This window comes from Somniosus microcephalus, chromosome 15 (assembly GCF_052327205.1).
Source record: "Somniosus microcephalus isolate GS21.2 chromosome 15, FLI_Smic_1.0, whole genome shotgun sequence".
Lineage (NCBI taxonomy): Eukaryota > Metazoa > Chordata > Chondrichthyes > Squaliformes > Somniosidae > Somniosus > Somniosus microcephalus.
The window spans coordinates 45,874,620-45,890,530 of record NC_141001.1 but is presented as its reverse complement, the minus strand read 5'-3'; the positions used below and the strand labels follow the sequence as shown (position 1 = coordinate 45,890,530).

At 45.5% G+C, this 15,911-nt stretch overlaps 1 protein-coding gene across 1 annotated transcript in view; it reads right to left on the bottom strand.

Moving 5' to 3' along the window:
- The window catches only part of LOC147106694 (uncharacterized), a 75,106-nt gene that overhangs the window by 45,178 nt on the left and 14,017 nt on the right, over window positions 1-15,911 (bottom strand). The window contains exons 6-12 of the mRNA XM_086007742.1: window positions 15,454-15,508; window positions 7,094-7,156; window positions 6,735-6,802; window positions 6,546-6,639; window positions 4,291-4,410; window positions 2,560-2,675; window positions 1,492-1,658 (exon numbers count right to left, since the gene is read on the bottom strand). Coding sequence (XP_085863868.1) covers window positions 1,492-1,658; window positions 2,560-2,675; window positions 4,291-4,410; window positions 6,546-6,639; window positions 6,735-6,802; window positions 7,094-7,156; window positions 15,454-15,508 — 683 coding nt within the window. The remainder of the gene's footprint in view (window positions 1-1,491; window positions 1,659-2,559; window positions 2,676-4,290; window positions 4,411-6,545; window positions 6,640-6,734; window positions 6,803-7,093; window positions 7,157-15,453; window positions 15,509-15,911) is intronic.

The following is a 15,911-nucleotide window of genomic DNA, read 5'->3' as shown; positions in this document are numbered from 1 at the left end:
GTTATGATGAATATGATCGATATCCAGCAAGTCAAACAGACATGTAATGTACTCCCAACTGAATCCTTAATCAAATCACTTATGCACAACTTGGTCAGGTTTGTCTGCTAAGTAAACATATTGGCCCCGATATTTACGGGGAGGCGGGGAGGGAGTGAAGGCGCATGTTTGCTAGGGGGCAAACCTGGATATGCCAGGAACACAGAAGTTCTGCCGAATTTAACAGCAGGACCTCATTATCATTGTTTTACTCCGTTTCCTGCCTAGCAGCCGGACAGATTAACAAGCTGGCTGGCTGGCTGCCGGGTGGGAAAGGCCGCAGGCGGGATGGTCCCTGGTAACCAGGGAACATCGCGGGTTGGTGGGGGATGGTGGTGGGGGGGGGGGGGGGGAGGAAATCAGAAAACATTGCGGGTCTATTCACTTGAATTACTCCTTGTGGTAGCGATATTTGACTCCGAGATGAGCTTCCGACCACATATCTGCGCCATCATTAAGACCGCCAATTTCCACCTCCGTAACATCGCCTGACTCTGCCCTTGCCTCAGCTCATCTGCTGCTGAAACCCTCATCCATGCCTTAGTTACCTCCAGACTTGACTATTCCAACGCACTCCTGGCTGGCCTCCCACGTACCACCTTCCGTAAACTTGAGGTCATCCAAAACTCTGCTGCCCGTGTCCTAACTCGCACCAAGTCCCGTTCACCCATCACCCCTGTGCTCACTGACCTACATTAGCTCCCAGTTAAGCAACACCTCGATTTTAAAATTCTCATCCTTATTTTCAAATCTCTCCATGGCCTCGCCCCTCCCTACCTCTGGAATCTCCTCCAACCCTATGATCCTCCGAGATATCTGCACTCCTCCAATTCTGGCCTCTTGAGCATCCCCAATTTTAATCGCTCCACCATTGGTGGCCATGCCTTTAGCTGCCAAGGCCCTAAGCTCTGAAATTCCCTCCCTAAACCTCTCTGCCTCTCTTTCCTACTTTAAGATGCTCCTTAAAACCTACCTCTTTATCTGCTCTAATATCTCCTTATGTGGTTTGGTGTCAAATTCTGTTTGATAATCGCTCCTGTGAAGCGCCTTGGGATGTTTTACTATGTTAAAGGCGCTATATAAATACAAGTTGTTGTTGTTGTTCAGTCTTGCCCTCCAACTGATCTGAATGGTTTATATTGATAACCTCCAATCCCAATGAAAAAAGCTGATATCTGTTCTGAGACACTAACCAAGCTGACACAAGGGGTGAAATGCTGAGTGTCATCTTAAAAAGCACATATAATCTTGGCATGTATGTTCTCGGTTTGTATAGCTCAGCACTGCACATAGTACATTTACCACTGAGCCATGAGGGAAACACTTTAGTGTCTATATCATTAAATCCCAGTAATAAAATACTTTAAAATGGCTCAGTGGCTGTTCAATTATTTCCCTGAAAGTGCTTCTTTATATATAGTGACTTAAACCATACCTGACTCTTCATCTTACCTTGTTTGCCTGCACTTATTTTGACCTGTTTTGGTGCTTTGTTTTTCTGCCTGGCCTCTGGGTCCTGGATAAGCTGTATTTGGTGACGCTCTTGTCGGTAGGTAAGCAGGCAAGACAGGCCTTGCTCAAAGGGGCCATAAAATTTAGTCATGGTCACACAGAGAAATCTGAATGAAAAGAAACAATTGCACATTAGAAGCTACGCGAAAGGAAATGAAAACCTTCTCTACCGGTCAATTATAAGTCCATTACGAGTGGAACCATATAAAACTCCTTGAAATGGAGCATGTCCATTAAAATTGAGACCCCTTGGAATGGAATGTGAATCTTTGAAGACTATAAAGTAAATCCACCACGGAGTCTCGCTCGAAGGGAATGCGGATCAAGGAGTTGGGTGCAGAGATCAGTACACCCAATCCATGGCACTCCCTATTGCCTGGTCATTAAAATTAATCACTGGAAAATCAGGAGCACCACAAATGGGGTGAGCAGACCTCCAGATCTGATTCTTTGATCAGCATTCCAATTAAATGAAGTTCTGCACCAGGAGTGGAGCCTCACAACATTTATATCCTTATATATTAGACTTAGTGGTCAGCAATGCAACAGAACTGGTTAGTAACCTGGAAATGGGTGAATGCTTGAACTGCAATGACAATTGTGCAGTTAGATTTGATATTGTGTCAAAGACTAAGGCCAAAAATAACAATATGGAGGTGGACAACTTTAGGAGAACAACTTTTGGAGCTTTCAGAAGTGTTTTAGTGAGGATTCTTAGAAGCAGAACTAGATAACGTGGAAATAAAATATATCTCATAACTGTATGGAGTTCCTGTTTATTCAGCAGGATAATGTTAATTCCCGTGTAATCAAACAGAGTGCTTCTTTAATCAGCAGGGTAAGGGATACATACTGTTCAATTCTACGAAGTTCATGTTTATTCAGCAGGAGAAGAATCACTTACTCTGTAACTGTATGGGAGTTCCTCTGTACTTAACTGGATAAAAGTTAATAAAAGCATGTTTAAGTTCTCTGGCTGCTAACAAGTTAATTTGTATAGTCTTTTACCTGTGGTGGAGAGGGTCACCCGTCCAGGTCCCCTGCTCCTCTGTCTGCCCTTCGGTCTGCGCTTCCCCATCAGTGGTATCCTTCTTTAAAAGAGCACCCTCACCCTCCCATGGAAACTGCAGAGAAAGGTGACACACATACATGAACAAGGTTGGTAACAGGCAGGAAGGAAACCTTTGGAGAGTTGAGTGGGAACATTAATGTCAGGGTGAGCACAGAAATGCACAGTTGCTGTAACATCAGTGCTTCAGTGTTGGGATTAGTGCAGGATGTGAAGTTATCTTGACATGATTCGGGGCTAGTTTAAAGAACAATACACATTTACTGATTTAACCATTTGTGACCATTGTGAGGGAAGCAGGGCTGCGTTCTACCTCAAACAGTTACTATTCCGTATTAAATTTTGGTTTTGTTGACGTGACTTGGAAAGACAGATAAATGTAACTTAAACATTGGCTTCAGGTGGCTGTATTATTTTATAAAGAGATATCTGACATAAGAAAACTACTAGGCACTTAGTCTGAGTATTAAACAAGGCTTTAATCAACTGTTTTTCAACATGGAGATCTAGTTGTGTCCTTCACTAGTTCCTGTTAAGGAATGTCCTGAGCAATCTGGGCCCATGCCAGATTATTTATACTCTCCCTGGACAGTGCCACCAGCAGGCTGCCCAGTATCATTTCATAAGTCATTTCCATATGAATGACAAGATTCATGTCAATATCGGCGCCAGAATTGCTGGACCTGGGATGGCAAGATAGTGGATATGCTAAATGGAGGGCTAGAATTTGGGGCAGGACCCAGTTCTGCTGGGCCTCTGCTGCTTTTTACTGATCAGTGAAAATTCCTGCACCCACTCCTTCTGCCCTGTCATCACTGAAAGAGGTGGGACAGATAGGATAACGTTCCTCACCAGAAGTCCCGCCAGTCCCGCATTCTTGTGACCTGCCAAAAGTGTTCCTACGTGATACAAGCGGTCATTCTTAACATTTGAATGTAGACAGAAGTGTTGACAAGCCAAATGGCTGTGAGGGCATCACTGATAAGCCCAATCCTCTCATCACTCAATGTCTATGTGTGTATTTTCCAGTACTGGATGGTGATTGGGAGTGGGATCCCTACCTGTTTTCCCCCTCCCTCCCTAGCCTACAGGAGCTGGGCACAATTGTAGCACCTCAACTGCCACTCCAGGTAAGATCAGCTAACTCAGTGCAGGCCAAGGACCTTATGGCCTGTTTGGTTTATTGCCTTTAGGTGTCAGCCTTGGCTGTATCACCTCAGAATCGGAGGGCCATGGGCTCAAGCTCCAGTCCAGAGATGTGAGCTCATAATCTAGATCGATAATTCAGTGCAGTACCGAGCGAGTGCTGCAGTGTTGAAGGTGCTGTCCTTTGGATGAGACATTAAACTAAGGTCTTGCTATCCTCTAAGGCACACTACTCAAAGAAGAGTGGGGAGTTCTCCAGTGTCCTGGTCAATATTTATCCCTCAACCAACATTACTAAAACAGATTAACTGGTCATTTATGTCATTGCTGTCTGTGGGATCTTGCAAATTGGTTGCTGTGTATCCTTACATTACAACAGCGATTATCCTTCAAAAGTACTTCATTGGCTGTGAAACATTTGGACATCCTGAGGTTATGAAAGATATAAATGCAAGATTTTTGCTCTCTTTGTCAATACACATCAAGGGAGTGCATAGCTTCTTTAAGTTCTGAAAAGGACTTACTTTCTCTGTTGGGATCTTGGCTTCCTCCAAGTCACTGTCCTCCTCCTTCTCCTCTTCCTCATCGCTTTCCTCTGCATCAGCCTTTCGATCCTCTCTGCTAATCAGGCTCTGTAGGGTTTCCTTCGTGGGGCAGTAATACCAGTCTGCTTATTCATTATACACAACAAAAGCTGCAACACATCCCACGCACAGAGGAAGCCTCCTGCCTGGCAGGGAGATATGATTAATGTCTGTAACAGAAGAGGTGACTGGATGCCTCACATATACTGAAGTCATGAACTCAGCCTTGTGAGTCAAGTTTAAATTGTATCTCTCGCTGGTCATGAAGCTTTGATTTTATTCCACATTTTATATATAATGTTTGTTTTAATAGTTTTTTATTCAATTTTCGCCACTCCTCTCTCACACTGTAGTGCCATTATTTCGTCAAGCTGCCATGCTTGATGTGTGAGCCAAGATGGTGAGTGCTGGCAGGTTATTTGACTGTGAAGGGAATGTCATCCAACAACCACATACACTGTTCCAGCAGAATATGGAAATTGATAACGATCAGGACTGATAATCTTGGCTAATTATCTCCTATGTAGCCGAGGGGTAACTCAGGCCAATTGCAATGCCTCTATTGTTGTCCTGGTTGAGATTGGATAACTCAAGACAGACCAGGAATTGAGCCTAGTTTCATCTTTGTCTATGTGGTTCAGTATCTCAATGGACACTGAAGCTACCCACTTATCCATCGAGAGTGCTTTACATACAATTTTCACCATCCTTTTTACGAATATTGCAAAAGGTACAAAAAGGAAACAGTGCAAGGAATATAAGTAGGTTCAACAGAGCTGTGTAAAAGTCACTTGAATATTAATCATCGCATAATGAATAAGCTTTACAACAAACACACGTCAGCCTCAACAACTTCACAAACGCTGGGTGTACAGAGAGGAAAATCTCCATTAGTTCAAATCCAAAGACTCCAAAAAGGTCCTGGGCAAATGGGATGCCAGGCCCAAGCCCGGTCTGAGAGAGAACATAAGCCTAATCAGCCCTCTCTTCGCACCTCTACCTTTCTCCTTTCAACAGCCCGACCCACAAGAATCTGGGAAGAGCACCTGCCACCTAACAGAAAAGGGCTGAAACCAAAGCACTCAGAGAAGCAACTGAACATAAGGAAGAGAAAAGAAGGGAGAGGGAAAACTTGAAGGGATAATATCTTGAAGGCTTGAGTGAGAAGAACCCTTTGGGACAAAATTCAGAACCCTCAACAATCTTGTTGATCAGTTCTGCCATGCACAACACTGGGGAAATTTCCTGAGGGCCCCACAATCAGGACCTTCTGATGCAACCCATGTATTATAATATAAATAGCCGCAGGACCCCGTGAAGTAGTTGGGCACCATCATAATATGAAGATGGCCTGTAATTATCCATTAAATCTAAAATGTATTTGATTTTCCAAATTTCATTTTAATGGCTACTCTTTCTTTGCATTCTATCACACATCCCTGCTACTAGGGGCAGTAGCATAAACATGGCTCCCAACAGCCAGACAATACTAATTGTCTCTTTAGCTATTTTCTTTTATTTTCCTATTTTTCTCCTCTTTTGAAGGCTCATGAGTGACTCATGCTGGATATTGTTCCACAGGTGCCAGCAACTGACCAGAACCTCATCTGAAACAATGGGGAGGAGGTGGAATTAAAAGTTAATAGTCCTGAAGGCTCAAAACGCAGAACCCTCAACATTCTTGTTCCTGACAGATCCTGCTGTGGACATCCTCAGAATTTTCAGAGACACCCAAGGTCAGTGACTAACTGGTATGTCCCACAAATGGTACATACCCCATGACACAATAAAGTTAGTTGGGCACCACCATAATACCAAGTGGTCATTCTTCATGTCTGACCTTAGACAATGGGTGTCAGCTGACTATTCAACCACGGGAGTATCACAGCTAGCCCCATCCTATCGCCAGGGGTCACTGAAAAGCAGCCAGGATCAGGAACCCGGAGTAATTTTCTCTTCCCTAGCCCAGGGGCACGGAGACCAATTGTGGCACCCTTACTACCACCTCATCTGAAATCCTGTGTGTGGTTTAGTTGCATAGAATTTTTGTTTTTTATTAAAGTTTTCTTAATTTCATTTTGAGGTGCACTTCACCAAGTTCTCAGTATGATGCAGTAATATAAACATGGCCTCATGACAAGCAGATGATAATGAGTTCAGTTTTATCAGTTTTTTAAATAAATAATTCCACTTACTGCCTCTCTAGATACAACGTGCAGATCAGAGTCAATCTGTCCATCCCTCATCCCAGACAGAACTGGACTCCCTGTAAACCGCTGTGATTCTAGGCTGTAACAGTAATAAGAAAACATCTTCAAATCCCAGCCACGGTTGCACTATAGCCAGTAATGACTGAGTGTGGTAGTGAGATTGCTTCTACATACCTCAGTGTACCTTTCCTCTTCAGATATTCTACTCGAAACTTCCACCGTCTCCCATGGGTCTTCGTAGTCTGTACACAGAGAGGAGATAAATTGCCACAAGGTCAAAAGGAAAGGCTTGCTCAGTCTAGTACTGTACATAATGTCGCTGGATGTTTATTCTCCGTACAGTTCATGTGTGTTTTCGTTTCACCACTAGCACCTTGGAGTACTGTGAACCTAACTGGCTCAGATCCTGGATTACTGACTCTGCTTCCAGTCTGGATGGATAAATGGAACATCTAAATTTCACCCCTGGACCTGGATTATGCTCAGGCCTTGCATTGTCTGCATGGACTCCACAGTACTACAAAATCACATACCATCAGCTTTCCAAATAACTTCTCCCAATTCAAGATTTGGCGTTCCCGAGCAACCCATCTGGCCTAAAAAAGAGTAAATTGTAAGCGATTACCGAAAAAGGAACTGAGGAACAAAATAATAATCACGACGTCAGGGTGGACTGGCTCCCCAATAGGACGCGGTATTCTTTGTATTCTCACGGAAAATGGGTGCACCATTAATAAAGGGTGATGGAATCATTCGGGGGGCACTCAGGATTCCCGATTTTCCATATGGCCAGTCCACTGCTGCTGACAGTGCCAGCGTCTGAATGCCGATGGCCATTGTTAAATTACCGTTCTTTCATCTCTGGGTCCTTGGCTCAAATGCAGCCCTTAAAGAAGGCATGAAGGTCTCCTTCCTTCGCTGATGAAGGAACTGGACTGTTCCATGAGTTCCAACAGTAATCTTTTACCTCATATCCTGAATTCAGCCCAGACAGTGGGCCGAACTGGCAAAACGTTTTAAAAAAGTACCTTACTTTCCTTTGGGGCTTCAGGTTCCACCAGCCTGGCTCACATCCATCCATCTGGAGGCCGGTATGCCTCACCTCACTTGGGCATATTGACCTACAGAGATGTGTCGTGCCCCTGAGCTACTGGGGTGGGATCCCTGGCAAGGGATTCCCCACCCCTACCTCTGCCCCTCCGACAATATGGCCTCATAAGGAGTGGGCAGAGGTTCGCCCTTCACAAGGTAAGTCTGAAACTCCGGAAATAGCGGGAGACTGGCAGAACTCCTGAGAAATTTTGGCCCCCATGACATTTAGCTCAGTTGCATGGAGGTTCTATCCTAAAATAAATCCCGTGGGACTTGAAATATATACTGGAAGATGCTAAATGAGATTAAGGAGAAAATCTACACAAAGTGCTGACAATTATTATGAGGAATCCATGAAAACAGGGGAGTCGCCTTGGGTTGGGAAAAACCCAATGTGGTCCAATTTTCAAAAAACACAAGAAAACAAACCCAGGTAATTAGAGAACCATTAGTCTTATATCAATAATCGGCAAAATAATGGGATTGATCATTAGGAATAAACTTGAGGATTACCTATATGAAAATAACCTAGTAAATGGCAGCTTCAGGAGGAATAAACTAAAAAATGAGGTCTGTTATGATGCTATACTGCTTTTGAAGTGAGACCTTGTGTACCTAATAGCAATTATAGGGTTTGCTGTTAAAAAAAAAACACATGCCCAAGAAATTAAGTCATTTATGGGATGTGGGCATCGCTGGCAAGGCCAGCATTTATTGCCCATCCCTAATTGCCCTTGAGAAGATGGTGGTGAGCCGCCTTCTTGAACCGCTGCAGTCCGTGTGGTGAAGTACACCCACAGTGCTGTTAGGGAGGGAGTTTCAGGATTTTTACCCAGCTACGATGAAGGATCGACAATATACTTCTAAGTCAGGATAGTGTGTGACTAGGAGGGGAACTTGGAGGTGGTAGTGTTCCCATGCGCCTGCTGCCCTTGCCCTTCTAGGTGGAAGAGGTCGCGGGTTTGGGAGGTGCTGCCGAAGAAGCCTTGGCGAGTTGCTGTAGTGCATCTTGTAGATGGTACACACTGCAGCCACAGTACGCCGGTGGTGGAGGAAGTGAATGTTTAAGGTGGTGGATGGGGTGCCAATCAAGAGGGCTGCTTTGTCCTGCATGGTGTTGAGCTTCTTGAGTGTTGTTGGAGCTGCACTCGTCCAGGCAAGTGAAAAGTATTCCATCACACTCCTTACTTGTGCCTTGTAGATGGTGGAAAGCCTTTGGGGAGTCAGAAGGCGAGACACTCGCTGCAGAATACCTAGTCTCTGACCTGCTCTTGTTGCCACAGTATTTATGTGGCTGGTCCAGTTAAGTTTCTGGTCAATGGTGACCCCCAGGATGTTGATGGTGGGGGATTCTGCGATGGTAATGCCGGTGGATAGGCAATGGCAAACATTCAAAGACCGCATGGATGAACTACAGAATTTGTTCATCCCTGTTTGGCATAAAAATAAAACAAAAAAGGTGACCCAACCGTGGCTAACAAGGGAAATAAGGGATAGCATAAGATCCAAGGAGAGGACATATAAATTGGCCAGAAAAAGCAGTAAACCTGAGGATTGGGAGCAGTTTAGGATTCAACAAAGGAGGACAAAGGGATTAATTAAGAAAGGGAAAATAGAATATGAGAGTAAGCTTGCAGGGAACATAAAAACTGACTGTAAAAGCTTTTATAGATATGTGAAGAGAAAAAGATTGGTGAAGTCAAGCGTAGGTCCCTTGCAGTCAGAATCAGGGGAATTTATAATGGGGAACAAAGAAATGGTAGACCAATTAAATACATATTTTGGTTCTGTCTTCACAAAGGAGGACACAAATAACCTCCCAGAGATGTCGGGGAACATAGGGTCTGATGAAAGGGAGGAACTGAAAGAAATCTATTTGTAGGGAAATGGTGTTAGGGAAATTGATGGGATTGAAGGCCGATAAATCCCCAGGGCCTGATAATCTACATCCTAGGGTACTTAAGGAAGTGGCCCTAGAAATAGTAGATGCATTGCTGATCATCTTCCAACATTCGATGGAATCTGGAACAGTACCCATGAATTGGAGGGTAGCTAATGTTACCCCACTATTCAAAAAAGGTGGTAGAGAGAAAATGGGGAATTACAGACCGGTAAGCCGGACGTCGGTAGTGGGGAAAATGCTAGAGTACATTATAAAAGATGTAATAGCAGAGCACTTGGAAAACAGTGACAGGATCGGACAAAGTCAACATGAATTTACAAAAGGTAAATCGTGCCTGACTAATCTACTGGAATTTTTTGAGGATGTAACTGGTAAAATAGATGAGGGAGAACCAGTGGATGTGATGTATTTGGACTTTCAGAAGGCTTTCGATAAGGTCCCGCATAAGAGATTAGCATGTAAAGTTAAGGCACATGGGATTGGGGGCAAGGTATTGACTTGGATAGAGAACTGGTTGGCAGACAGAAAGCAAAGAGTTGGAATAAACGGGTCTTTTTTCCGAGTGGCAGGCAGTGACTAGTGGGGTACCGCAGGGATCGGTCCTTGGACCCCAGCTATTCACAATATATATTAATGATCTAGACAAGGGAACTAGATGTAATATCTCCAAATTTGCAGATGACACAAAGCTGGGTGGGCATGTGTGCTGTGAGGAGGATGCCGAGAAACTCCAGGATGATTTGGACAGGTTGGGTGATTGGGCAAAAGCATGGCAGATGCAATATAACGTGGATAAATGTGAGGTTATCCACTTTGGTGGCAAAACCAGGAAGGCAGATTATCTGAATGGCAATAGATTGGGAGAAGGAGAAGTGCAACGAGACCTGGGTGTCCTTGTGCACCAGTCGCTGAAGGTAAGCATGCAGGTGCAGCAGGCAGTTAAGAAGGCAAATGGTATGTTGACCTTCGTAGCGAGAGGGTTTGAGTACAGGAACAAGGATGTCTTGCTGCAGTTATACAAGGCCTTGGTGAGACCACATCTTGAGTATTGTGTGCAGTTTTGGTCGCCTTATCTGAGGAAGGATGTTCTTGCCATGGAAGGAGTTCAGTGAAGATTCACCAGGCTGATACCTGGGATGGCAGGAATGACGTATGAGGAGAGATTGGGTCGATTGGGCTTGTACTCGCTGGAGTTTAGAAGAATGAGAGGGGATCTCATTGAAACTTATAAAATTCTGACAGGACTGGACAGACTAGATGCAGGAAGGATGTTCCCGATGGTCGGGGAGTCCAGAACCAGGGGTCACAGTCTAAGGATAAGGGGTAGGCCATTTAGGACAGAAATGAGGAGGAATTTCTTCACCCAGAGAGTGGTGAACCTGTGGAATTCTCTACCACAGAAGGCAGTAGAGGCCAATACATTAAATATATTCAAGAAGGAGTTGGATATATTTCTTAAGGCTAAAGGGATCAAGGGGTATGGGGAGAAAGCGGGGACCGGGTACTGAATTTGGATGATCAGCCATGATCGCATTGAATGGCAGAGCAGGCTCGAGGGGCCGAATGGCCTACTCCTGCTCCTATCTTCTATGTTTCTATGAATGTCAAGGAGCAGTGGTTAGACTCTCGCTTGTTGGAGATAGTCATTGCCTGGCACTTGTGTGGTGCGAATGTTACCAACCTGCCACTTATCAGCCCAAGCCTGAACGTCGTCCAGGTCTTGCTGCATGCGAACATGGACTGCTTCATTATCTGAGGAGTTGTGAATGGCGCTGAACACTATGCAGTCATCAGCGAACATCCCCATTTCTGACCTTATTTTGGAGGGAAGGTCATTGATGACGCAGCTGAAGATGGTTGGGCCTAGGACACTGCCCTGAGGAACTCCTGCAGCAATGTCCTGGGGCTGTGATGATTGACTTTCAACCACCACAACCATCTTCCTTTGTGCTAGGTATGACTCCAGCCAGTGGAGCATTTTCCCCCTGATTCCCATTGACTTCAGTTTTACTAGAGCTCCTTGAGGCCACACTCAGTCAAATGCTGCCTTGATGTCAAGGGCAGTCACTCCCACCTCACCTCTGGAATTCAGTTCCTTTGTCCATGTTTGGACCAAGGAAGTAATGAGGTCAGGAGCAGAGTGGTCTTGGCGGAACCCAAACTGGCCATCAGTGAGCAGGTTATTGGTGAGTAAGTTCCGCTTGATAGCACTGCTGATGACACCTTCCATCACTCTGCTGATGATTGAGAGTAGACTGATGGGGCGGTAATTGGTCGGATTGGATTTGTCCTGCTTTTTGTGGACAGGGCATACCTGGGCAGTTTTCCACATTGTCGGATAGATGCCAGTGTTGTAGCTGGGATGTGGTCAGGCCCATAGCCTTTGCTGTATCCAGTGCGCTCAGCCGTTTCTTGACATCACATGGAGTGAATCGAATTGGCTGAAGACTGGCTTCTGTGATGGTGGGGACCTCAGGAGTAGGCTGATATGGCTCATCCACTCGGCACTTCTGGCTGAAGATGGTTGCAAACGCTTCAGACTTGTCTTTTGCACTCACATGCTGGGCTCCACCATCATTGAGGATGGGGATATTCATGGAGCCTCCTCCTCCCGTTAGTTGTTTAATGGTCCACCACCATTCACGACTGGATGTGGCAGGACTGCAGAGCTTTGATCTGATCCATTGATTGTGGGATTGCTTAGCCCTGTCTATAACATACTGCTTCTGCTTTTTAGCATGCATGTAGTCCTGTGTTGCATCTTCCCCAGGTTGGCATCTCATTTTTAGGTACGCCTGGTGCTGCTCCTGGCATGCTCTTCTACACTCCTTATTGAACCAGGGTTGATCCCCTGGCTTGGTGGTAAAGGTAGAGTGAGGGATATTCTAGGCCAGGAGGTTACAGATTGTGGTGGAATACAATTCAGCTGCTGCTGATAGGCAGTTTTGAGCTGATTGATCTGTTCTGAATCTATCCCATTTAGCACGGTGGTAGTGCCACACAACACGATGGAAGGTGTCCTCAGTGTGAAGATGGGACTTCGTCTCCACAATGACTGTGTGGTGGTCACTGCTACCAATACTGTCATGGACAGATGCATCTGCGACAGGTAGATTGGTGAGGAAGTAGGTTTTTCCCTCGTGTTGGTTCTCTCACCACCTGTTGCAGGCCCAGACTGGCAGGTATGTCCTTCGGGACTCGGTCAGCTCGGTCAGTAGTCGTGCTACCGAGCCACTCTTGGTGATGGACATTGAAGTCCCCCACCCAGAGTACATTCTGTGCCCTTGCTACTCTCAGTGCTTCTTCCAAGTGGTGTTCAACATGGCAGAGTACTGATTCATCAGCTAAGGGAGGGCGGTAGGTGGTAATCAGCAGGAGGTTTCCTTGCCCATGCTTGACCTGAAGCCATGAGACTTCATGGAGTCCGGAGTCAATGTTGAGGACTCCCAGGGCCACTCCTTCCCGACTGTGGGACAGGACATACCCAGGGATGGTGATAGAGGAGTTTGAGATATTGGCTGAAAGGTATGATTCTGTGAGTATGACTATGTCAGGCTGTTGCTTGACTAGTCTGTGCGACAACTCTCCCAATTTTGGCACAAGTCCTCAGATGTTGGCGAGGAGGACTTTGCAGGGTCGACTGGGCTGGGTGTGCTGTTTGCCATGTTGGTAGCCGGTGCCGAGTGGTCCGTCTGGTTTCATTCTTATTATTGTTTCATAGCGGTTTGTTACAACTGAGTGGCTTGTTAGGCCATTTCAGAGTCACATATAGGCCAGACTAGATAAGGACGACAGATTTTATTCCCTAAAAGGACATTAGTGAACCAGATGGGTTTTCCGAACAATCCGATAGTTTCATGGTTACTATTACCTGATACTATCTCTTTACATCGAAACATAGAAGATAGGAACAGGAGTAGGCCATTCGGCCCTTCGAGCCTGCTCCGCCATTCAATGAGATCATGGCTGATCATCCAAATTCAGTACCCTGTCCCTGCCTTCTCCCCATATCCCTTTAGCCTTAAGAAATATATCCAACTCTTTCTTGAATATATTTAATGAACTGGCCTCCACCGCCCTCTGTGGCAGAGAATTCCACAGGTTCACCACTCTCTGGGTGAAGAAATTCCTCCTCATTTCAGTCCTAAATGGCTTACCCCTTATCCTTAGACAATGACCCCTGGTTCTGGACTCCCCGGCCATCAGAAACATCCTTTCTGCATCTAGTCTGTCCAGACCTGACAGAATTTTATAGGTTTCGATGAGATCCCCTCTCAATCTTCTAAACTCCAGTGAGTATAAGCCCAATTGACACAATCTCTCCTCGTACGTCATTCCTGCCATCCCAGGTATCAGCCTGGTGAATCTTCGCTGCACTCCCTCCATGGCAAGAACGTCCTTCCTCAGGTAAGGTGACCAAAACTGCACACAATACTCAAGGTGCGGTCTCACCAAGGCCCTGTACAACTGCAGCAAGACATCCTTGTTCTTGTACTCAAACCCTCTTGCTACGAAGGCCAACATACCATTTGCCTTCTTAACCGCCTACTGCACCTGCATGCTTACCTTCAGCGACTGGTGCACAAGAACACCCAGGTCTCTTTGCACTTCCCCTTCTCCCAATCTATTGCCATTCAAATAATAGTCTGCCTTCCTGTTTTTGCCACCAAAGTGGATAACCTCACATTTATCCACATTATAGTGCATTTGCCATGTTTCTGCCCAATCACCCAACCTGTCCAAATCGTACTGGAGTTTCATGACATCCTCCTCACAGCATACCCTCCCACCCAGCTTTGTGTCGTCTGCAAATTTGGAGATATTACATCCAATTCCCTTGTCCAGATCATTAATATATATTGTGAACAGCTGGGGTCCTAGGACCGATCCTTGCGGTACCCCACTAGTCACTGCCTGCCACTCGGAAAATGACCCGTTTATTCCAACTCTTTGCTTTCTGTCCGCCAACCAGTTCTCTATCCAAGTCAATACCTTGCCCCCAATCCCATGTGCAATAATTTTGCACGCTAACCTCTTATGCGGGACCTTATCGAAAGCCTTCTGAAAGTCCAAATACACCACATCCACTGGTTCTCCCTTATCTATTTTACCAGTTACATCCTCAAAAAATTCCAGTAGTCAAGCATGATTTACCTTTTGTAAATCCATGTTGACTTTGTCCGATCCTGTCACTGCTTTCCAAGTGCCCTGCTATTACATCTTTTATAATGGACTCTAGCATTTTCCCCACTACCGATGTCAGGCTTACCGGTTTAATCCAGATTTATTTAATTAACTGAATTTAAATTCCCCAGCTGTCGTGGTGGGATTTGAACTCAAGTCTCTGGATCATTAGTCCAGGCCTCTGGATTACTAACCCAGTGACATTATCACTATGCTACCGTTCCCTTGTTAACATAGTTTACAAAGATTCCGAGACAAGGATGGACACTCTTGAATGTATGGGGAGTTGAGACTTGCCCGAGATAGTGATCTAATATGAGAGCCAAAATAATCTATGGTAAGAACATTTATAAAGACGTAAATCATAACAGAAGGTTAAGCTGGAGCACTATTTAACCATGATTCTAGGACAAGAGGACACAGGTACTAACTAGTAAAAGGCAACCCCGAATAGTACGCCCTACTGTACTCATGTAACAGTTTCTTCTCCCAAGGCAGCCTTTCTTGTTGTCCAAATACCAGGGACACTAAAGTCAATCTTAGCACCCATACAGTCACTCAACTGAGATCGCCTATCTCAGCACAGAACAATGAATGAACCTGGGCCCTTCTGACTTGTATGGCTCAGATACACGCTGCCTTGATTGGCTAACTGGCATTGTCTGGCACACTCGCCTCCCCCACCCCCCCCCCACCTTTATGGGGGAAACTTACATGACCATCAAGTAGCTGCAGTCGCCTCACTGCCACACCCAGCTGATGCTTTTTCCTTGAAAGGTAAAACAGAAGGATTTTAATAAAAGTACCATGTAGCAACCACTTGCACCATTGAGGGCAGACGTGAAAAAGAGGATAGTCTTTGGGACCTCATCTGTAGAGTGGCATGGTGCTACTCCGATATTGGGCTGGGCAATGGCCCCATCTGCGCAATTTGGGACAGATCAGGGTCCAGCTCTGCCGCATTTGAGACGGCATTTCGAAGCCTGTAACTTTGCCTCCGAGCCATCTTTAAACCACAGTCCCGTGGTTCAGAGTTACAGACCGACTGTCCTGTATGCAGGCGGCATGTTACAGTTCTGTATTGACTGTCTTTCAGATCTAAGGCTTCTGGTCTGTCTTGCATAGTGCCATACCCACCAGGCCACCAAGGGAGCTTTCACCCTGTCACATTG